The following is a 24,098-nucleotide window of genomic DNA, read 5'->3' as shown; positions in this document are numbered from 1 at the left end:
CCAATTGGAATGTCTCCATATAGGCTGATTTATGGGAAAGCTTGCCATCTACCCGTAGAACTTGAACACAGAGCCTATTGGGCTGTCAAAAAGTGTAATCTTGATGAAAAAGAAGCTGGAGCCCACAGAAAATTGCAAATTCAAGAGCTAGAAGAAATTCGGCGTGATGCATATGAAGCTTCATGGGATTATAAAGCCAAGACTAAAGCCTTCCATGACAAACACATCTCCAGAAAACGATTTCAGGTTGGTGATAAGGTCTTACTTTTTGATTCAAGGTTCAAATTATTTCCTGGGAAGCTTCGGTCTAGGTGGATTGGGCCATTCTTGGTTGAGCATGTCTATCCACATGGGGCTGTTGACATATGCAGTCCACAAACAAGCAAAGTTTTCAAAGTCAATGGGCACCGATTGAAGCAATTTTATGAAGGATTTATTGTTCATCTTGTGGAGGAGGTTCCTTTGGATCCCCCTTCCCCAGCCTGCTGAGCAAGACAAGGCTGTCTAGCCCAAGACAGAAAACAGGGCGCTACTAGGAGGCAGCCCAGATGAAAGGATTTGCCCAAATCACTGGGGCAAATCGTCTGACTGTACCATAAGCACAAGTGATCGGGGCAGGTGATTTACCCAAATCACTAGGCCAAATCGACAGCTCAGCCCATCAACAGCAAAGGGCGTGAACAGTACCAACCAAGCAACTGCAATGAAGAAAGTGATTTGGCCAAGTGATTTGCCCAAATCACTGACCAAATCACCCTGTCAAGAAGCCAGAGACTCAGCATTTAATGATCAGGGCAGTTCAACTACCCCAAATCACTTTAAATAATTTTTTATTATTTCCTTTTCCCTCACGCTATCTTTTTCTGTTTCTTCTTCTTCTTCTTCTCCAAGAAACTCTATCACCGGCGACATCAAGCACCATGGCCAGAACCAAGATGATGGTCACCGGCGGCCCCGGTATGTGGAGGAGGCGCGGGATGCCCAGACCCATTCGCATTCCCACTAACAGTGACGAGGAGGCCATGGAAAACCCTCCACCCATCCCCAACAACGCCGACGCCGGAACGACCGAGGAAGCACAGACCAAACGTCCCGACACACCGGACGTCCAAACCTATCACCAGCGAAACAAGGCGACGATGATGGAACCACCACCTTCCTCTCCAACAGTCGCGATGGACGCCTCTGAAGGCGAAACGCCTCCAGAAGCCACCACTTCCACCGGCCATGGGCAGAAACGGCCAAGAACACCTTCACCGCCACCACCGCCGAGCCTAGAGAGACAACCAGAGGTCCCCATTGACACACATCTCGTGAGCCACGAAGAAGGCCATCTGCCCAGTGATTTGCCCAAACCAGCCCACTCGGATCACATCACTCAAGCCTTAACTTTCAACAAGGCATCTGAACGAGCCAGGCTAGACAGAGTCTCTTCTCTGCCATACCATCCAGGTAAGTACATACACTATGGCACTCTTGAAGAACTGAGACTTCAAAATCAGGTACGTTCCTTGTTTCTGCCATTGGTTGGGATATGTTTTTCCACCTTCGCATGCCATCCTTCACTGAACTCACACATGAGTTCTTCACCACATTTTACTTTGATAAACCAGCCATGCACAACCTGCACACACCAGATGTTATTGGGTTCAGGCTATTGGGACAACGATTTCGCTTGTCCCTGCAGGAGTTTGGCATTGCCATGGGCTGTGAATGCTCTGATTCCACTTGGGACTTCCATCCTGAATTCAATCCCAGCTCTGCCTATTTGGAGTTGTGTGACAACCCCCCTGACACTTACTCAGCCACCAGGTCCAAAGACCTGTACTTAAAAAATCCCAGCCTAAAATACCTTCACAGATTCTTGGCATACACATTTTCTGGGAGGAAGGATGCACCAAACATCCTGACCAGGACAGAGCTATACATTCTGTGGTGCATGACCACAGACCAGAAAATCCATATAGGCTACTGGGTTGCCACACAGCTTTCCAGCATCATCCAGTATCACTGCCCCCTGATCCTTGGGCATTTAATCACTACCATTGCAGTGAATTTGAAACTACTGCATCTAGCACACACTGACCTCACCCCCACCAACAAACCAACCCCCCTGGACCTTCGAACTTTGGATGATATGGGATTGCTTTGCAAAGCGGGGGATATTTTTTCTATTGCACCTGCAGGACCTCTCACACCACGCCATGAGCGTGTGTTCAGGAAAAGGAAAACCATTCAGACCACAGTATACCAGCAGCCTGCCCCAATAGATGGGACAGCAGTGGACACAGCACAGGTACCACCAGATGAACCACCTCTAGTAGCACACCAGTAGGAAGCAAATCAGGCCTCTGAAGATGTAGCCCCAAACCAGACAGTAGAGGCTCGTCTCAACAGAATTGAGGACAGCATGCATCATATGGAGCAACTATTGCAACTGCTGGTGAACCACTTTCTGCCTGCAGACCAGGACAGACAGTGATTTGGCCGAGTGATTTGCCCAAATCACCTGCCCAAATCACCCACAGGCCAGAAAGTCCCTTTCCCTTTCCTTCTTAAATTTTTTATATGTTCACACATTGAGGACAATGTTTGCAATAGGTGTGGGAGTACTGCTAGGTTATTTTTGCATTGATTACATTATCTTTTGCTTTCTTTTTGTTTCTTTTTGCATCCTTTTGCCCTATAACAAACACCAAATTTTTTTTTCCCTTTCACACATTTTTCTTTTGCACAAATTTTTCACTTTTTGCACACACAGAATTTTGTCTTAGCTTTTGCTCTACTTAGCATAGATAACAAGGTTAAAAAAGCTTCCCATCTCATGACCCCATTGATTTTCTACCCCTTTAAGCCTAAATTGAATCAATTACAGTGTGCTACCTTCACTTTGGAAGTTCTTTTATTGAATTGAATCCTTAAATTTGTTGTGGTCAAGGAAAATAAAAATATAAATACATGCAAATAAAAAGTTAGTGTAAATCCCTATGAGCTGATTTGCCCAAACTGTTATGAAAAGAAAAGAAAAAGAAAAACTAGCACAAAGCACAAATCATAAACCTGTTCCAATGGTCAAATGAGCTATGAACAGAGCTAGTAGCCACTTGAACAAGTGACTAACTGAGTAATCGGGGGTGGGTATCACCAATATGCACCTTCGCGTAAAAAGGTTGGTGACTTTTTCAGGCAAGAATAAAGAAAAAGTGCTGCTGAATAAAAAGTGTGCTTAACAAGAAGGACAAGTTACTCTTAGAGGGTTGCATCACGCTTAAAACAAAAGAATAAGCATGATTAAACCAAAAACCTTTCTCTTGGCCATGGTAGGTGAAAGGAAACAAGGAAAAGGGAGAACAACCTCAGACCTGAAGTACTCTATACTGTGATACTTCAATTTGGGAGTCTAGGGGGGCTGATTAAGTGGTACTTAGGCTCAAAAGAAAAAGGAGCTTGATTGACTAAGTTGTTTGTTGCTTGAGAACAAGCAAAAAGTTAGGTGTGGAGGTATTTGATCAAACATAATTTAGCCACATTTCTATTATCTTTATTATTACTTAAATACACATTTTCCAGCTTAATTTATGGTTTTTGTTATGTTTTTGCAGGAAAGGAAGAAAATGGAAAGTTGGAGAAAAAGTGCAGGAGAAGCTAGAAAAGTGATTGGGTCAGAGTGATTTGGCCAAATCAAGCAAAGGAAGCTGAGGCAGAAACCTGAAAATAAATTCGCAGAAATGATTTGGGCAAGTGATCTGCCCAAATCACCCGCCCAAATCATATTGACACAGAGAGACAGTAGAGGCGGGAAAAGTGCAGAAAACTGAAATTCAAAAGTGGAGAAGTCCAAATCCATTTTAAATACTGCAAGATTAGTCCCAAGAGCCACGAGAAAGTCTTTCACTTAAAGAATTTCATTCACAATTAAATACAAAAATAAAAGAGGAATCAAAGACTACAAAGAAGACCAAGTCAAGATTGGGATTTCCAAACCCTAATTGGATAAGGATTCTCCAGCTATAAAAGGGGACATCATCTAAACCAGCAGGATCATCTCAGCAGCCTTGGAAATTCTGTAGAAACTCGGCAGAAGTACAGCAGCCTCTTCTCCTATTTTTTTTTTCTTCTCTTTTTGTGTATTTTGTCCACCATGAGTGGCTAAACACTTTTCCTTTCTAGTTGAAGTTAGAAATTTCATATTTGTGATGAATTGGGAGATTTAATACTCTATTATTAAACTCTTGTTTATTTTCAATATTTATGCAACTTAATCTTTCTATAATTATTGCTTTGCTTTTAAAATCAATTAAGGCATGTTGCTTTTAATTGCTTGAGTAATATATTGTTTGAATAATTTAGGTCCGTAATTGCTTAGGTTATTTAATCACAAGTATAATCAGTTGTATAATCTAAACTTGACCACGCGGTTGGCAAGGTTAGAGTTGGGTTTCTCTAAGTCCTAATGCATTTAACAGTTGTTCGATGCTAAAAGCCCCAAGAACATTCCTTGGCAACTTGTTAGCTAGAGTTCGATTAGCGAACGTTTCCTAATCAAACTAAAACTAAGGAGGAATTTGGATGTGAGAAGCGTCTTCCACGTCCTAAACTAACTTATTGAAATAAATAAGAGTATCAAAAAGTCAATGATCAATTCTAAATAAACTGAAATTCATCCATGCTTCGACTAGAATCCTTTTCCCATTGAAATTCTTATCTTTTAAATTATTGCTCTATCTTGCTATTTAGTTTTAATTCATTATCATCAAATCAAACCCCCTCTCTTATTTACTTTTGTTATTTGTCCAAGTCATTAATAGAAAAATTCGTTGTGTCAAATCTCTGTGGTTCGACCCTATTGCCATTGTCTACAAGTTAATTGTTGATTGATTAATAGGTTTATTTTTTACGGCTTCGACAACCGCTATCAATAATATTGTCCAAGGGCAAGACACAGATAGGAGAAGGAGAGTCTATGGTTGCTCCTGTTCCACAACAGTGCATAGTAGCAGAGTCTTCCATGACAGTTAAAAAGGTGGAACTTCCAAATTTTTATGGAGAAGATCCTTTAGGATGGCTTGTCCGAGTAGATCAATACTTCTTCATCAATCAAACTAATGATTGAATGAAAGTCTAGTTGCATTAGTGTGTATGGAGGGACCAATATTGCATTAGATGAGATGGCTGCGACAACGCTCTAATGAAATGACTTGGGCACAACTCACCATAGAATTGATATAGAGATATGGAGGAGACAGGGTTTATCTCACGCAAGTAACAGATAAAATACACGTTGTAAAGGTTATTAAAGATCAGCATTGTAACGACCCGGGATCCGGACCACTACCAGCGCTAGGGTTCAGACCGATTTAAGGTCGTCAGAGCCCGTAGCAAGCCTACTAAACATCCTGTGTACCTGATAAAATCTCATACATGATCATACGATATAACAAAAATATAAACTTTCCATGAATTAAAACTCGACCTGTGCATGCATCAAAACTGAAAACATAAACCCATACTAGAACCCTCATCAAATACTCCAGTATGGTAAACATCACATGCCTCAAGCTTAGTTCAAACATAACTCATAATTAAAACTTTTACATAATAATCATGTAAACTGGGATTACAAGATCAAAAGTCAAGGCAAAACACAATTCTAATCCATTAAGCAGTACATGTCCACAACTACTCTATTACATTAGACTATACCAGCAACTATGCCGACTTCCCCGAGCTATCTCTAATCCTGAAAACCTAGGGTTAGAGGAAAGGGATAAGCTATAAGAGCCTAGTGAGCAAAACATAAAAATAGTTTAATAAACATATGATCGTATGAATGCGTCACAACACAAACAATATACATCAAAATGAACTTGTCACCAGTAACCCTCTACATATTCCAATAGTGCCCGGCCCTCAACGGGAGCTCCTCAGGACTTCCTCTTAAATATAACATAACATATCCATAATGCCAAGGGCGTAAAATGGGCAGCGTTGGTCTTTCCATATCCGTCATAACATATCATACTCGAGGGCTAGTGGGTCATCCAACATCCATCCACATCAACAGTAAATTATGCAATGCATCATATTCGTGAATCCTAATTCAAACAACCTAATACATATACATGGCATTCGTGAAGCATGAGCATGCTTAAAAAGTTCGATTACTTTAAAACAATATATTAGTTCAGTTCTACTCACCTCTGGCTGACGCTCGCCTAACACTGATGCAGTTATTTCACTGCAGGCCTCTACGGTCTCCCAAGTCTTATCCTACACAGATGGACTCAAATGAGGGACCAAACATAACTCTTACAAGACTCTAAACAACTTCTCAAAACTCCCCTAAAACATACCAAAACATGCATATAAAACAAATAAAAGAAGGCTGGGTGGGGGACTTTCGGCAGCAAGTTCGGTGGCCGAAGGTCCCTCACAGATCCAAAAGTCAGGGACTTTCGGGGGCAGGTTCGGCGGCCTAAACTCCACACAGATACGAAAGTCAGCAACCTTCAGGGGCAAGTTCGGCGGCCCTTCTAGAGAATTTCGACATCCTGGATTCCACCGGACGACAGGAATTCCGATGCCGGACTCTAGCCGGGTATTACACCTAAACCCCTTCACAGATTCGAAAGTCCATGCTTTCGGGGGCAGGTTAGGCGACCAAAAGGCTGCCTCCACAAGCAGATTTGGCAGCCGAACCTTGCTTCGACGGCCGAACCTGGATTCTCCAGCAAGGCAGAACCCGATTCTGCCCTATGTACACAGCCACCCAACTCTCCGATCCTCACACCAAATAACTAAAAAACATGCATACTCACTCATCATGCATAAGGGGCATAAAATCTAGCCTAATCCCCAACAAGCAACCACAAAACACAAGAGGGAGCATTTATCATTCAAACTAACACAAACTCTAAAATTTTAGATCTAATCATTTCATGCATTATTAACCCTTAACCCTTTCTTAAAACTTAATTAAAACATAATATATATATATATATATATATATATATATATATATATATATATTACTTACTTACTTTTTTTTTAAAAGAGAATTTACTCATTCGATTATCAATTCAATAGTATTTAATGTTTATTTTTTTTAATTTTATTTATATTTTTAATTTAAATTTTTTTGAATCAAAATTGAATTCATCATTTAGAAGCTCGGTTTAATGGAAAATGAAATTAAAATTGTAAAAAAAAACTGAAATTATAAGAAAATTAAAGCTATTTTTGAATCATAAAAAATCTGATGGATTTAAATTTAATCTAAAAATCAAATCAAATCACTAATTTCAAATCAAAATTGATCTTCCTATTGTGGGACTAAATTTAGCTCAAGTCTACTATATATATTATAAATAGTTCTTATAATATGAAAAAATTTATTAATTGATTTTATTATTTTAAAAATATATTAAAATATTTTTAAAATCTTTAAACTTTATTAATTAATAATTTTATTAATTTTAATTGTTAAATATTTAACTATTAAAATTTTATTAGTTAATTTTTTAATTTTATAAAAAATATATTAATTAATCATTTTATATTAAAAATATTTTAAAATTTTTATAATATTTAATAATTAAAATTAATAAAAAATTAATTAGTAAATTTTTATAATATAAAAAATTCTTTAATATATTTTTTAAATTTAATAAACTAACTATCAAATTTTTCTATATTATAAAACTAAATTTTAGTTTTTTTTCTAAATATATAAAAAAAAATTAATTATTTTCAAAATGGATTGTTACGTCCTTGTTTTTTCAAACGGTTATCTATTTAATCCCACTTTTTACTAAAGCCATTAAAAATGTTTGAAATTACTAAAATGTCAATTTCGCTAATTAATCTCTTGAAATTTGAAACAAAACTATCCAATCTTATACTTTTAAAAATTACAATTATACAATCATTATAATTTTAAATTTATTATCATTTAATCCCTATAATTCTAAAATAATAACTATTTAGTCTATGTAATTTATAAAAGAATTAAATATTTAATGGTTTGAAAATTCAAGGACTAACTGATATGTTTTTGAAATAAAAAGTCTACATAGTTAATTTTATTAACTTATAGAGATTAAATAAAAATTTTATCTATAAAAAATAAATAATATTCTTTTTTTTTTCACTTTTTTGGCGGAATTTATCACTTGTTTGAAGCATGTGGAAAAAAGATATGGTATCTAAAATTGGAAGAGAAGGAATCTAGAATTGCAGGCAGCGAAAAAGAGAGATGCACTGCATCTAGACGTAGTTGCTGCGTGGATTAAACGCATGCAAAAGGTCGCGTGAAGATTCAAAAATTGCTATTCCTGTTGATTGCTCTCTGCACCATTTCCCCAATCAAAATTCAAAATTTTAAACATACCTCCACTCCTAAAAGGGTAAACCACAATCCTCTAAAATATCCTCACCCCAAAAATGGCATCGCTAGATCCCCACCCCATTCTTTCTCTCTCTGTATATATATGATTTTAGGAGAATTACAAGCAAGTCCTTGAATTTTTTTTTAAGAAAATTAATAATTCATTTCTATTTCAAAATATAATATTTTTATATTTAACTTTTTAATTTTTTATTAAGAAATTATAAATTAATTTATTTTAATCTTAATTAGAAGAACTAAATAGTATTAATATTTAAAATTTTTTTCTAACAAAATTATTCATACTAAATAAAAGAGTTAAATTATTTTCTTATAAAATAAAATAGAAATAGGTGTTGAATAATCTTAACAATAGAATAGAAAGCAACATAACAGGCCGCCCCACTTGAGTGGAACAAGCTAGCTTTAAATCTTTTGCTTTTATTCCTACCTCTCAACATCGTATCCCTATTGATTCTTCCCAACTTGGAATGTGATGATCTTCTTTTTGAACACTTTCTCGCTTCTCTTCCATCATTTCTTTTTCATTTTCTACCAATTACTAACGCATTTTCTCCTCTCAAGTTACCCATCCATCTGGTGCATTCAACATAAATAAATTAAAGGCCAGAAAGTAATTCGTAAGAAATGAAAACTCGCATCCTTATCAATTGGCCTAAAAAGAAATAATGTGGAATTAAATTATAAAAAACTTAAATAAAAATACTTAGTTATCTCACAAATTTTCATGCCAAGTTGTTGTCTTGAAGAGAGTCTATCCATGTGCTTGCCATGTAAGCCATTTTTCATGCCTGCAAACTCCTTCATTGTGAAGGATATTTAAAGTCGGCATAAGCCGACTTCGTCCACCTCTTTTTTTTTATCTATATATATTGTTTATAGCATGTAATTCAAATACATTGTGTGAGAGAAAATTGTGATTTTAGATTTTCATTAGGTGAGAGAAAAATACCGTGAGTTTGGGTAAAGTGTTATTCTCAACATTTGTTTTAGTAATTTTTTTATTTTATTAGTGAATTTTTTTTCTTCCCTTCGCCCATGGATGTAGACTTCTGCCGAGCCACATAAATATTGTGTTCTCTTATTTTATTTTATTTTCTCATTTTTTTTCCATGCCATATTTTATTCATTTCAAATAAATATTTTCGATCTAACCTCAACAAACTGGTATCAAAGTTGTGTCTAATATTTATTTTGGAATTAGTTATGGATATGAAAAATTTTGATATTGAGAAATTTGACTACAATATTAGTTTTGTTTTATGGCAAGTGAAGATACATGCTATTTTGACACATAACGGTTTAGAGAAAGCACTGTTAGGTTTGGAGAAATTACTGTAGTCTATGATTGATGATCAAAAGTAGGAGATGGATCAAAAAGCTTTGGCCGCTATTCAGTTATGTTTATCTAATGAGGTTTTGCAAGAAGTAATTAATGAGAATACTGCAACAAGTTTGTGGACTAAGCTTAGGTCGCTATATGAGGAAGAATCTCACAACAAAATTGGTTGTAAAGTATCATATGTACATGCTTACTATGGCAGAAGGTATATCCCTAAAAATTCACGTTGATGAATTTGGTTCTATTTTAATGGATTTGAAAAATATGAATATTGAGTATGAATAGGAAGACCAAGCTCTTATGTTGTTTCATTCATTACCTTCGTCCTATAAATATTTTAGAAATACTTTTATTTTTAGTAAGTCAACATTGACTTTGGAGGAAGTCAAGTCAACTTTGTTCTCAAAAGAGCTTATGGATAAAAGACTTATTTTCTAAAAATGATGGTACAACAGAAGGCTTGATTATTAGAGGAAGGCCTACCAATAAAGATTTGCCAGTAGTAGCAGATCTAAATCAAGATCAAAATGCAGATACATAAATATTACTTGCAATTACTGTGAAAAAAAAGGGGCACATAAAAATGATTCTTTCAAGTCGAAAAATAAGCAAAGCAACAAAATTGATAGAACAAGCCTGTTAAAGCCAATATGGTGGAAGATATTGCCATTTCTAATGTTCTTTCTATTATTGGAGCTGTACATAGATCCAAGCCAAATTGGCACTTAGACACTGCTACATCATTTCATATGTGTGTCAACAAAGAGTGGTTCTCCACTTATGAGCCTATTGTTGATATTGCATTGATGGCTAATGATGAGTCTTGCAAGGTTCGAGGAATCAGTATAGTCAAGCTCAAAATGCATGGAGTAATTAGAATATTGATTGGCATTCGACATATTCCATACATGAGAAAAAATCTCATCTCTTTAAGCACACGGGCAATGGGTGGTCATATATTCATCGGAGATGGAGATTTTGTGGAGGTCATGAAGGGTGCTTTTACTGTGATAAAAGATCAACTGATTGGTAGATTGTATATAATACAAGCATCTGTTGTTACAAGTACCGCTGTTGTCTCTTCTTCAATATCGAATTCTGATATTTTGTAAACATTATATCTTTACTAAACAAAAGCGAGTTAGTTTCTATACTACAACCTACAAAACTAAAGGTACTTTGGATTATACCCATTGAAATATTTGGAGGCCAGCTCTTCTTCCTTCTAAAGGTGGTGCTCGGTACATGCTTACCTTTATTGATGACTACTCTAGAAATATATGGGTTTATTTTTTAAAACACAAGAATGATGTGTTTGCTACTTTTAAGCAGTAGAAATCTTTGTTTGAAAGGCAGACAGGCAAGAAGATTAAGAGTTCTGTGAAAGTGAATTTAACAAGTTTTGCAAAGATAAAGGCATTGTCAGACATCTCACAGTCAGAGGGACTCCACAGTAGAATGGTGTTGCAGAGTGCATGAACAAAACTTTGTTAGAAAAGGTTCATTGCATGTTATCTAATTTTAGCTTGCCTCAAGATTTCTGGGCAAAAGTAGCTTTTAGCTTGCTATTTGGTGAATTGTTCTCCATCCATAACTATTGGGTTAAAGACTCTTGAAGAGGTATGGTTTGATAACCCTCCTGATTATTCTAACTTGAGGGTATTTGGTTATCCTGCTTATGTTTATACCAATAGTGAAAAATTAGAGCCTAGATTCATAAAAAATATTTTCATTGGTTATCCATGTAACGACCCGGAAACCGGACTGCTACCGGCGCTAGGATCCAGATCGACATAAGGTCGCTGGGACCCGTAGCAAGCCGAACATACATCCTGTATACCTGTTAAATCCCATACATGATCAATTATTTACATAAAAATTTTAAACTTTTTCTTTCATTCACCAAGCTTAACCTGTGCATGCACCACTCATAATCATAAATATCAAACCCCACGCTGGAGCCCTCATCAAATGCTCCAATGGGGTAACATATCGTACAGTAAGCTCAGTTTACATAAAACATCAATAAAACATTTTATAGATCATGTGCAAAAGGGATTAACCAACATACTAGGGTCAAGCACAACTCTAAAACTCAATAAATATCATTACATTACATTACTGTACTATACTTCACATTACATTATTTTCATGTCCACATCTAGCTATTACATAAAACATGACTTCTTTACTCTTGCTGACTTTCTGGTCTATTCCGTACCTGCAAACCTGGGGGTTAAGGGAATGGGGTGAGCTACTAGAGCCCAGTGAGCAGAATAGAACACAAGAATTTAAAACATATGCTTTCATGAAATGCATCACATCACAAACAAATCACATCAAGGATGGACTTGTCCCCTATAGTCCTCTACATATTCCATAGTGCCAGGGGCGTAGAATGGGTCTCGTCCTGGTCTTTCTCTTAACATAACATAACATAACATAACATAACTTTCCAATAATGCCAGGGGCGTAGAATGGGTCTCGACCTGGTCTTTCTCTTAACATAGTGCCAGGGGCGTAGAATGGGCCTCGACCTGGACTTCCATATCATACCATATCATATCACATCATATCATATTGAGGACTAAAGGATCATCCAATATCCACCCACATCATCATCATATTATGCAATGCAACATATTCGTGAATTCTAATGCAACCAACCTAATATATTACATGGCATTCGTGATGCATGAACATGCTCAAAATTTATTTATTTACTTTGCAATATAAAGAGTCATTCTACTCACCTCAGGCTAGCTCTGAAAAGACACTAAAGCAGCTAACTCACTGCTGGGGTCCTCGGTTCCTCGGGTCCGAACCTACATAGGTGGACTCAAATGAAAGACCAAACATACATGAACATGACTCTGAACAACTCCCCCCAAAAATCCCCTAAAACACCTTAAAACAATCACTGAAATCATGCAAAGGAAGGCTGAACAGGGCACTTTCGGCGGCAGGTTCGGCGGCAGGTTCGGCGGCCGAAAGTCCCTCCAGAGCCGAAACTCAGCCACTTTCAGCGGCACCTTCGGCGACCGAAAGTGGTTCCAGAGCCGAAACTCGTGCATGTTCGGCAGCACCTTCGGCAGCCGAAACTCCCCTCCAGAGCGGAAAGTCCAACTTTCCAGGGCAAGGTTCGGCAGCCAAAGGCTTGCCTCCACAGGCAAGTTCGGCGGCTGAAAGTCCTTCGGCTGCCGAACCTGAGTTCTTCCAAAGGGGCAGAACTCAGCCTCCTCATGCACATTTTGCCTCCCAAACCATTCAACCATGCATTTAACTATTCTACAACATGCAAACCCAAGCAAACAAGCATATAGGGGTCTCAAACTAACCTAAACCCCAACACAAACACATATAACAACTCATACAACACACATTATCCATAAACTCAACATTAACCTAAACATGCATTTCTACCCCTTAACCCCTCAAAACTTGTTTAAAACATACAAGAAAGGTAGGATCTAAGCTTACCTCTTGAAGATCGAGAGGATAGACGATCCTAACTTGGAGATGGGAGAAATCTAGCTCCTTAGGTCTCCAAGCTCCAAAACTTGATCTTAGCTTCAAAAATCTTCAAAACCAAGTTAACACTTGTTAAAACTTGAAAGATTTGAGGAAAATCATCAAAACCAACCATGGGAGGGCATGAACTCACTGTTGGCCGAGAATAGGGGACAAAACTCGCCCATTTTCGGCCATGGGGCCTTTTATAGGTGGCTGGCCAGACCACCTTCGGAAGCCGAAGGTGACTCCAAAACTCATGCATGTTCGGCGGCCGAACATGAGGTTCAGCGGCCGAACATGAGGTCCGGCGGCTAAACCTGGATTTCCCTCTATGGTCATTTTCATTCAAAACTCAATTTCTTTCTTACTTAAAACCATAAAATACATGAAAACATTTTATAAAAATGTGTTTTTGCCCTTCTAGAGATTTTCGACATCCGAGATTCCACCGGACGGTAGGAATTCCGATACCGGAGTCTAGCCGGGTATTACAATCCATCTGGTGTCAAGGTATAAAGTATGGCTTCCAGATATTGATCTGCCAAAATCATTGATCAGCATAGATGTCATATTTAATGAATATGAGATGCTTAAGGAATCACTTGCTTCATCAGATTGAAGTTCAAAAGATTTAGTTGTGGAGCTAAACACAAATCCAATAGATCTAGTTAATAGGGTGGAGTTTGAGGTAGAGTCTACACCTACACACAATGATTCTTCACAAGACTCAATTTAGTTGTGTTGTCCTGTTCAGGTAGAAATATCACATTAAGAAGAGTGCCAAAGGCTTAAACAATAGAGGAAAGTCCCTATCAAGTTGCTTGATACAGATTATGTTCCTCTTGCAATGTCGGTAGCACAAGAAACAGAAGCTGGTGGAGGCAATCTCTTGTGATGATTCAACTAGATGGCTAGTTGCCATGCAAAAGATGGAATTTCTCTACAAGAACAATACTTCGAAATTGGTCAAACTACCACAAAATAAGAAGATTGTTGGATGCAAATGGGTCTTTAAGAAGAAAAAGGGCATTCCAAGTGTTGAAGATGCTAGATACAAGGCATGATTGGTTGTAAAGGGCTATAGTCAAGTTCGTGGAATTAACTTCAATGATATTTTCTCACCTGTTATTAAATATAGCACTATCTGTATTTTGCTTGCATTAGTTGCTATGTATGATTTAGAGCTAGAGTAACAAGATGTTAAAATTGCCTTCCTGCATGGTGAGCTTGAGGAGAAGATTTATATACAACAACCTGAGGGTTTTGAAATTGAAGGAAAAGAAGACCATGTTTGTTTGCTAAAGAAGTCACTATATGGTTTGAAATAATCTTCTCGATTATGGTATAAATGATTTGACTCGATTATGGTATAAATGATTTGACTCTTTTATGGTTTGACATGGCTATTTGAGGAGTCAATTTGATAGTTGTGTATACTTTTAAAAACTCGTTGATGACTCATTCATTTATTTTTTTGTTGTATGTTGATAATATGCTCATTGCTGCCAACAATATGTCTGAGATCAACATATTAAAGAATGAGTTGAGTGATGAATTTGAAATGAAGAATTTGGAGCATCCAAGAAAATTTTGGGTATGGAGATTTAGAGAAATAAAATGAGAAAGACTTGGAGTATTTTGGCATGAAAAATGAGAAACTTGTAAGTACTCCACTTGGTACTCATTTTAGATTATCATTTGTTTATCACCTCAATTAGAAAAAATATATTGAATATATCTCACATTTTTCTTACTCCAGTGCATGTTGGTAGTGTTATGTATGCTATGGTTTAGTTTGTACTTGCCCTGACATTTCACATGTAGTTAGTGTGGTAAGCATATTCATGTCTAATCCTAGGAAAGAACATTTGCGAGCAATAAAATGAATTTTGAGATATTTGCAAGAAACTAATAATTATTAGCGATGAGCAGTATTCAGTTCAAATCAAAAAAATTAATCGAACTGAATTAATTCAAAATTTTAGTTCGATTTTTTATTCATTTTGGTTTTGGTTTGATTTTTAGTTTCAAAATTTTAGGTTATTTCAGTTTAATTCGATTTTGATCAGAAAAAAATGAAAAAACCAAATTGAACCGATTAATGATAGTAGTATATTATTTTTGATAATATAGAGAAAATTAGACCATAATCAATATTAAATTATTTCAATTAAATTTTAGAATACTAAAAATAAAGTGTAAAAAATTTAAAGTATATTAAAAAGCTCAACCTGATAATTTGAGATCCAATAGAGTAGGGTTTTACAAGGGTTTTGTATTATAGAATGATGGTTAATACAGCTTTCTTAGACTTCCCTCAAAAACTTGCTTTGTCTGGGGAGGGTGCTCCCCTTTTATCCTTTTTGCTTTGCTCATGGTGAAGTGTAAAGGCCTCTCCGTGATTGGGACACGCGGCTCTGGCATGCAGATTTGGGTGTACGAGGGTATCAGCCGCCTGCTCCATGCGTAACGGCCTCTGATTCTCTCCATGCGTACATCCGTGCGGATCTGCCAGGCTGTCTGAGTTGGGTCTGGACACTGGGCTGGGCTGAGAGTCGGGCCAGATGCTGAGCCCAAGAGGAGAGGGCTTGCTTGGCGCGGGTCGGGCCGGCCTGAATGGAGGAGATGGGTGAGCCCGGCCTTTGAAGGCATACGGGTCAGGCTTGTCTCGCGTGTGTGGGCCTCTGCTTGATGGGCTTTTGGCTATAGTCGAGGCCCTGGTCCGGAGTTAAGAAATCCAGCGGTTATCAATTGCCCCTTCACCTTCTCGGCAGTTATTGCTCCGACTGTCGAGGGGGTGAATATCAAAAACCATTAATACCGCGTCTGTTCGTGTTCAGATGCCTCCATAAAGTTCTTTCATCTTTCTGGCGTTGCGCAGTCTTTGAGTCCCATCTGCCTTTTCCATCTTTGGCTTTTCTCTATTCTTTCTGTTCTCCGCTGTTTCTGCTTTTCTGTCATCAGTATCTGGGCTTGTCTTTTCTTTCCTTTCCGAGGAACGTCTGGCTTGGCTAGCTTAGAGTCTAGTATAACTCTATTTTGTGCTTAGGCCTCAGACTTCAAGTATATATCAACGCCAGTTTTTCTTCGTTTTCAAACTCTCTGTTGGTACAAGGGTTGCCCTCGTTGCAATTTTCTGTCTGCTCCCTTCTTTCGGCGAGATCGTCCTGTTTCATCTGTGGAGGATCCATCTGACGCCTTCTTTAAGTGGCCGGAGGTAATCCTGAGTTTTTGTGTTATTTTGTTTTTCTCTGATAAGGATTCGTTCTGACTCGTATCTGTTTTTGGACTTTTTGCAGTGCCTGAGATAAAAATGGGTCAGTTCAAAAATTTTAAAGTTTTAAGGTTACCTTCAGGGGGTCTGAACGAGGCTTTGGAGGTTCTGCTGCTAGGACAGTCGCTGGGAGAGGCTGTTCGGCAAGTTGCTGAAACGGTTTCACCCAGGTCGTCTGGCCGGCCTCCTCCTTTGCGTGTTGTTCGGGCTCCTGAGAGGTGCTGGCTCCATATATGTTTCAAGATGCTGAGGGTTCTAACTTGTTCCATTGCTCTTCAGAATATTTCGCTGATTTCCCTGAATGTGCATGGTTGTATCGAGCCTCACATTCGGGTGTAGGTTTGCAACATTCACTTGTTCCATTGCCCTTCAGAATGTCTATCTATGATGGAACAGTGAATGTTGTTCAATACCTGTATCCTGCGTGGCCTTGGTGTGAAGTATCAATATTATGCGGAACCAAGGTCCACCGCACCTCCTGCATCGCATTTGGGTAACCGAATGCCGACCTATGGGGGAAACGCTTTCTCTGAATCAACGTCAGGAGCTTCCTTACAGCGGCGAGACAGATCTTGGCCTTTCTGCCGAACTCACATATCGAGCTGGAGTATCCTCCGGACCGAAGACTTGAATACTGAGGTCGGATGTAGTCGACGAAGTACCCGGATATGTAAATCCATTAAGAATAGTCTTCCATTCTGTAATGTAGGTTCGGATATGTAAATCCTTAAAGGATAGTCTTCCATTCTGTAATGTACTTTTCTTTTAATGAAATTCCTATGTTTCGTTCATACTTGAGCTTGTTTCTTTTTTTGTTATGGATGAAGTACTTGTATTGTCTTCTTTGTAGTTCTAACTAGCTGAACTTTGTTTCTTCCGAACTAAAATAATAATACTCGGGAACTTCCGCTTTTAGTCGACAAACCGAGTTCCGGACTGACCCAACTCATTGGGAGGTCGGCTTGCTCCCCCGAGATATGCTGTCCGTCCTACGAGCTCGATCTTAAGATATAACTAACTGGGAGGTCGGTTAGCTTCTTCCGAGCTGTATTATCCGGCCTATGAGCTCGGCTTTAAGACTTACTCAACTGACTGGGAGGTCAGTTAACTCCACTGAGCTGTACTATCCGACCTACGAGCTCGGACTTATCTTGAGCTTTGTGCTTCTTTGGTTGATCGAGGTCTCAAGTTACGCTTTCCGAACTGGACTGACCGATCTGCGAGCCCTATTTTTCCGAGCCAAAATACTTAGTCGTGAGCTTCTGCTTTCGATTTTCTTCTCCCGAGCTAGAATACCGAGCTGTGAGTTCTGCTTTTAAGTTGAACTCTGAGCCTTTAGCTCTGTATGACTCCGAGGTGTCCTCAGCGCCCCGGTCTCTCAGTATTTATTTTAATAACAATCGCATCAGAACTTATAATTTTCTAAATAATAAGCAAGTCTGACCTGGACTGTGCTCCTGTTCGCTCGTACTGTTGAGTCTCTTCACAACTTGCCCCTTTATCCCCTTTATTGATAAAGAGGTAAATCTTTGTGGGCTAAGTTACTTTGACTGACGAGTTGGGCTTCTTATGCGGCGCGTGGGCCCTTGAACCCTGGGCCATTATGATGGACTTGGCCCCTGTTGTGTGCAGAGAAGCCCAGCGGTCATCCTTTTGCCCCTCTTTTTGCCCCCTTTACCTTTCCCACCGGTTAGCCAACCGTCGGGAGGGTAAACTTCGAGGGTAATTAATGATCGCGCCGCTCCAAGACAAAACTGTACAGATTAAAGTGCTGTTTCATTATTTGGCTGTCATTTCGAATTCCTTCTGCCTTTTGAGGAAAACAACTCCTTTCTGCTTTCTGTCTTCCTGCCATTCCTTCTGCGTTTTTACCTTATTTCATTCTCAGGTACGCTTCCTTGTTCTTCTATGGCGATTTCAGAACTCCCTGATGTTGTTAACATTGAGTCCCACATTACCCCTGCTAACATAAATAAATACATTTCTCGGAGGCTTTTGGATACTCCTCTGTATCTGATTCGGGCACCTCTCCCAAATGAGAGGATAGTCCTTCCTTATCCTCCTCCTCCGGGTTTGGTGGATCCTCAAGAGTATCGTAGTATAGTGTTTTTCTTGAAGCAGAGAGATTTTGGTTTACCACTTCCTTTTACTCCTTTCTTTATTGAGGTTTTTGATTACTTCATGGTAACTCCTCGAATGTTATCCCCAAATTCCATTTTGTTCATGTCTTGTTTCGAGTCTATCTGCCTGGGGTGGGGTTTTGCACCCACGGCCTGTCTGTTTGTTACCTTTTTCCGCCTGGTAAAGGCGGCTCAAAACTTCTATTACTTTTCCCCCCGTAGGGGGCTGTCTCTCCTCACTGGCTACAAGGATTCTATAAAGGGATGGGTAGAGAATTTCCTTGTGGCCGAGCTGAAATCAGGTTCCGGCCGAGAGTGGGAGGTAGATTTAAGGTGGGGAGAGATCTATCCGGGTTGCAACGACCTACCCGAGTTGAGTATTATTGAGCAAGTAGGGTTGCTCCGGCTGACTTCCGTTGATCGGAAGTATGACGTCGAGAAGTGTTTGTACGTGTCTAATCGTAGGGACGTCCGGTCCATGGGTATAGCACTCTGCCCAGTTATTTGGTTTCTCCTTTGCTTGTAATATCAGGATGTATGCTAACTTTCATGATTTCGCATTTTCGCAGCTTCGGAAGTAAAAATGGACGAGGTCAAGTTTCCCAAGAACTTTGTCCTATCTCGGGACAATATTCATGCAATCGTCGACGCCTTTTCAGCTGGTCGTTCAGTATCTGAAGCTGCTGCGGAAGTGGTTCAAGCTACTTCCTCCAAGAAGGTTAGCCGATCTCCAGCCAAAGTTCCCTCTCAAGCTGCAAAGCCGAGCTCTCGCAGCTCCAAGTCATCCAGGCCATCTGGCCGTGGCGGACCGAGCTCGCCTTTGGAGTCTGCCGAAGGGTCTGGGTCTGCTCCAGCCTCCTCAGAGGCCGTGATAGAGGCTTCCTTGGTTATCACGGAGCAGACTTCTGTTGTTGAGCAGGTGGAGCGGGGTACTGCCCACTCTCCTGAGAAGGTATCTGGGGGTAAAGACAAGGAGGATTCCGGGACAGGACTGGAGATCGTCCTTATTGAGGACCGAACTCCAGAGGATCTCACCCAAGATGCCCCTGCCCCTGTGAGGACTGAACCTGAGGGTTCTGGGGTCGTTCCAGCAAAGACCGGGGACAAGCGCCCAGCTCCTCCGAGAACGTCTGTCCCATCTCCAGCTAGGAAGAAATCCAGGGCTACTACAGGGTCTTCCATGGCTCTTCCTCCCATTGGGAAAGGAAAAAGTGCTGCTGCCGAGCTTCCGTTACCTTCCTCTGGCAACGCTTTGAAAGCGTCGGACATTACCTCTGAGTCTCCAGCCAGTGCTGTTGCTGACCTGCTCAGAATGCAGATGTTCGGCGGGGTTACACAAGCTTCGGATCCCCGTCTTCTTGCCCTGACTGGTCTCTTAGCCAGTTCTACTGAGGAACAGGTATCTCTCCGATCTCGTTCTCGTGAAGAGCTCGGGAACACAATCAGGGAGATGCTACTGATGGTAAGTCATTTTTCCCTGTCTTTTCAGTTTGTTCTGTTTTGTTTTCTTGACTGTTGTTCTCCTGTGCCAGGTGACGGGTCTTGTCACGGAGGTGGATATCCGTGATCATTCCTTCCGGGAGTCTGTAGACCGCCGGATTGAGGAAGCGCGTAGAGAGGAGAATATATCTGCAACTAATGATGCGAGGGGGAATCTGGCTGCTGCTCGAGAACAAATCCAGACCCTCCAGGCGGAATTGAACTCTGCATTGGAGGCCCTTAAAAGGGCTGAGGAGGAAACAGCTGAGACAGCGAAGCACACCTCGTCTTTAGAAGATGAGCTGTCTCGGACTCGCAAAGTTCTCCAAGAGTCTGATGAGAGGGCAACGGCCTTGGAGGCTCGCTGCAAGGGAGTTTCGGAGCAACTATCCTCTATGGCGAATGCTCTTCAAGAGAGGAATGAGGCTTTGGGCCAAAAAGCGGAGGTCCAGCGCCAGTATGATGCCTTAAAGGCAGATTTTGATGGACTTCAAGCTCATATGAAGGAGGAGAGAACTCAGAAAGAGGCGGCCCTAGCTCGGGTGCAGGTCCTCGAGCAGGAGTTGAGTGCAAGTTCTGACCGTATCAGAGATCTGACTTCTTTGGCTGAAGAATTCAAACTTCGTCATGATCAACTTAACCAGGAAGTCAGGGCGTTGGAATGTAAAGCTCAGCTGGTACGCGAGCAATGCATAGCGGAGTATCAGGAGTCTGACGAGCTGAAGGAGAAAATCGTTCAGGCCGGTGAGTCGGCTGTTCAGGACTACAAGGACTCTTCTGAGTTTAAGGAGTTTGTAGCTGAGGCCTGTGAAGCGCATCTTGGTAAATATTTAGCTTCTGGTGAAATGAAGAGGGCTATTGTTAATGAAGCCCTTCGTTTTTACTCAACCGGCTATAATCGTGGTTTAAGAGAAGCTAGGTGGGCTCCTGATACCCCGTTGTCAGAGCTTCGTAAGCGTGAAGTAGATTCAGATGGCGAGCCAGTAATGTATGGAGAGGATGATTTACCTATGCCCCGGGGAGATTGCCGTGTTGGTGGCCGGTCAACTGTGTCTTCCTCGGATGACGCCGAGCTGGAAGAAGAGGACGTGGAAGTCCTTGGGTCGAAGGATGACGACCCTGTTGCTGAGGAGGAGAACCCCAACCTTGGATCGGAAATTGCTCCTGCTGCTGATGTTGAGAGCTCTGATCCAAGGGATACTGAGCTTCCTGCAGATGTTACTGCAAATAGGGATAGTGTGGGCGAGGGAGTTTTAACTGATGTAAGTCCTTTAAGGACTATCTATCCTCCTACTTCGCCTGAGAGGTGAATTGTAATGATTTAATAAAATATCAATTTTTTGAACTGTCATGGTTTTTCATATGCCTTGTAATGTATTCTTATAAGTGCTGTATTGACCTTTAGCTTTTAGCTAATAGTGTGATCAAATCTTGTACTTTGGTAAACTGACTTGGGCTTCGGATGTAGCCTTCTTCTTCTTTATTTATGCCTTAGACGGTTAAGTTTCTAGAGAATTTTGGTTTTTTCCTTGGCCTTCATGCCTTTGGGTTTTTGAGGATATATGTTTATCCGAGCTGGGAGCCCTGCCTTTTATCTTGGCTAAATTTTTAATCGTTAGTATGCATTTTGGGTTCGGCACTCTTTAGCCGTCGTGCCCTCTGCCTCTTTATGAGGTCGGAACATGTTTACTGGCTGGGGTGCCCCGAGCTTTTCCTCGAGGTCGGAACCTAATTTGTTTCTTGATTTTTTTTTTTTTTTTTTTTTTTTTTTTTTTTTTTTTTTTTTTTTTTTTTTTTTTTTTTTTTTTTTTTTAGGGTTCTCCTTTTTTGTGAGGTCGGAACCGTATCTTCTGCGAGGTCGACAATATTATGCCCCGAGCTTTTTCAGGTCGGAACCCGCTTTTTACGAATTTGTCCCTGCGTATGATAGGGGAAATTTTCATTTTTCGGGAGGCTCTTAAATCCTTCACCGACCATTATTTTCAGGAGATCTTACGAGATCCTGTTTGTTTTTTGCTCCGGGGTGATCCTGAGGATCCTGGTCTTTTTTATTTTATCCGGGAGATCTTGGGGATCCCGGTCTTGTTTGGTTACCCGGGAGATCTTGGGGATCCCGGTCTTGTTTGGTTACCCGGGAGATCTTGGGGATCCCGGTCTTGTTTGGTTACCCGGGAGATCTTGGGGATCCCGGTCTTTTTTATTTTATCCGGGAGATCTTGGGGATCCCGGTCTTGTTTGGTTACCCGGGAGATCTTGGGGATCCCGGTCTTGTTTGGTTACCCGGGAGATCTTGGGGATCCCGGTCTTTTTGTGGGAAAATCTTTTTGTGGGAAAATATTATTCATAAAGATAATCACATTGTATAAACAATTTTGCTCATTTTTATCGAAATACAATGCTTTTCTTACAAATATTTCAAGGGAAGTACCTTTTTAGATGCTTGATGTTCCAAGCGTGGGGTTCAGGATTTCCTTGCGTATCTTCTATTCGGTATACTCCTGGCTTGACCACTTTCGTCACTCTGAAAGGTCCTTCCCAGGTTGGCGCTAATTTTCCTGCAGCTGCTCTTTTCCCTGTAGCTTCTAGGTTTCTTAAGGTCAGGTCGCCTACCTTCAAGCTTCTTTCTCTGACCTTTTGATTATAATACCTCGCTGCTCGTTGTTGATAGGCAGCAGTTCGGATTTGAGCTTCTTCCCTCACTTCTTCCAGAGCATCCAGGTTGCTTCTCAATTTGTCCCCATTAGTGTCCTCACTAACGAATTGGACTCGATGAGTGGGAATCCGCAACTCGACTGGGACTACGGCCTCTGTGCCATAAGCAAGTGCAAATGGAGTTTCCTTTGTGGGCGCTCTGGGAGTGGTCCGGAGTGCCCATAGGATGCTATTGAGTTCTTCTGCCCAATTCTCCTTTGCACCATCTAACCGCTTCTTCAACCCTTGGAGGATAGCTCTGTTGGTAACTTCTGTTTGACCATTGGTCTGGGGATGAGCTACGGAGGAAAACTTATGCCATATTCCCATGTTCGTCGTGAAGGCTTTGAAAGTGTTGCAGTCAAATTGTCTACCATTGTCTGAGATAAGCACTCTGGGTATGCCAAATCTACAAACGATATGCCCCCATACGAAATCTATCATTTTACGAGCTGAGATGGTGGCTATAGCTTCTGCTTCTGGCCATTTAGAGAAGTATTCCACGGCCACCACTACAAATTTTCTTTGCCCCGTAGTCTTGGGGAAGGGTCCCAGGATATCGATTCCCCATTGTGAGAAAGGCCACGGACTGGATATGCTTGCCTGAGGAGTGGCAGGGGTCCTGATGGCATTAGCGAATCTTTGACATACGTCACATCTCCGAACAAACTCTTCTGCTTCTTTTTTGACCGTGGGCCAATAATATCCCTGCCTGAATATTTTGCTGGCTAACGTCCCTGCTCCCTCGTGAGCTCCGCATAGACCTCTATGAATCTCTTCCATTACCTTTGTGGCTTCTTCCGGACTCACACATCGGAGCCATGGGCTGGACTTTCCTTTTCTATACAAGGTTCCCCTTATTACTTGGTAGTTGGCCGCTCGAGCAGCTATCTTTCTGGCTTCGTCTTTATCCTCGGGGAGCTCGCCCTTCTCCAGGTACTTTAGATACGGGGTCATCCAGTTTGAGCTCTGTTCCACCTGCAGTACCGTGTTTGTCTTTTCAAATGCAGGGGTATGGACATGCTGTATGTACACTTCATCAGGGAGCTGCTCTAGCTCCTCTTTAGACAACCGACTCAGCAGGTCTGCCTCCTCGTTTTCTTCTCGAGGTATTCTTTGAAACCTGATGTTGATTCCTCGACTTGTGAACTCGGCTTCTAAAGTTTTTACCTTATCAAGGTAGCTTTGCATGATGGGGTCCCTGGCCTGATACACTCCCATCACTTGATTGATTACCAGCTGTGAATCACTATTTACTTCGAGGTCGGTTAC

General features: G+C 40.5%; 1 protein-coding gene across 1 annotated transcript; it reads left to right on the top strand.

The window, feature by feature from the left end:
- Nucleotides 1–19,239: 19,239 nt before the first annotated feature.
- LOC122723690 (myosin-4-like) lies at nt 19,240–21,445 on the top strand. The gene is made up of 2 exons (XM_043956787.1): nt 19,240–20,118; nt 20,189–21,445. Exons 1-2 carry the CDS (start codon nt 19,240–19,242, stop codon nt 21,443–21,445), a joined length of 2,136 nt encoding a protein of 711 aa, XP_043812722.1.
- The last annotated feature ends 2,653 nt before the right edge of the window (nt 21,446–24,098 follow it).

The sequence above is a fragment of the Manihot esculenta genome, chromosome 5 (assembly GCF_001659605.2).
Source record: "Manihot esculenta cultivar AM560-2 chromosome 5, M.esculenta_v8, whole genome shotgun sequence".
NCBI classification, from domain to species: domain Eukaryota; kingdom Viridiplantae; phylum Streptophyta; class Magnoliopsida; order Malpighiales; family Euphorbiaceae; genus Manihot; species Manihot esculenta.
The sequence above is the reverse complement of the archived record's forward strand: the minus strand, read 5'-3'. Positions and strand labels throughout refer to the sequence as shown.

Coding starts and splice junctions, on each gene's coding strand:
- LOC122723690 (XM_043956787.1), top strand. CDS start 19,240: ATGGACGAGGTCAAGTTTCCCAAGAACTTTGTCCTATCTCGGGACAAT. Junction 20,119..20,188: donor TCAGGGAGATGCTACTGATG/GTAAGTCATTTT, acceptor CTCCTGTGCCAG/GTGACGGGTCTTGTCACGGA.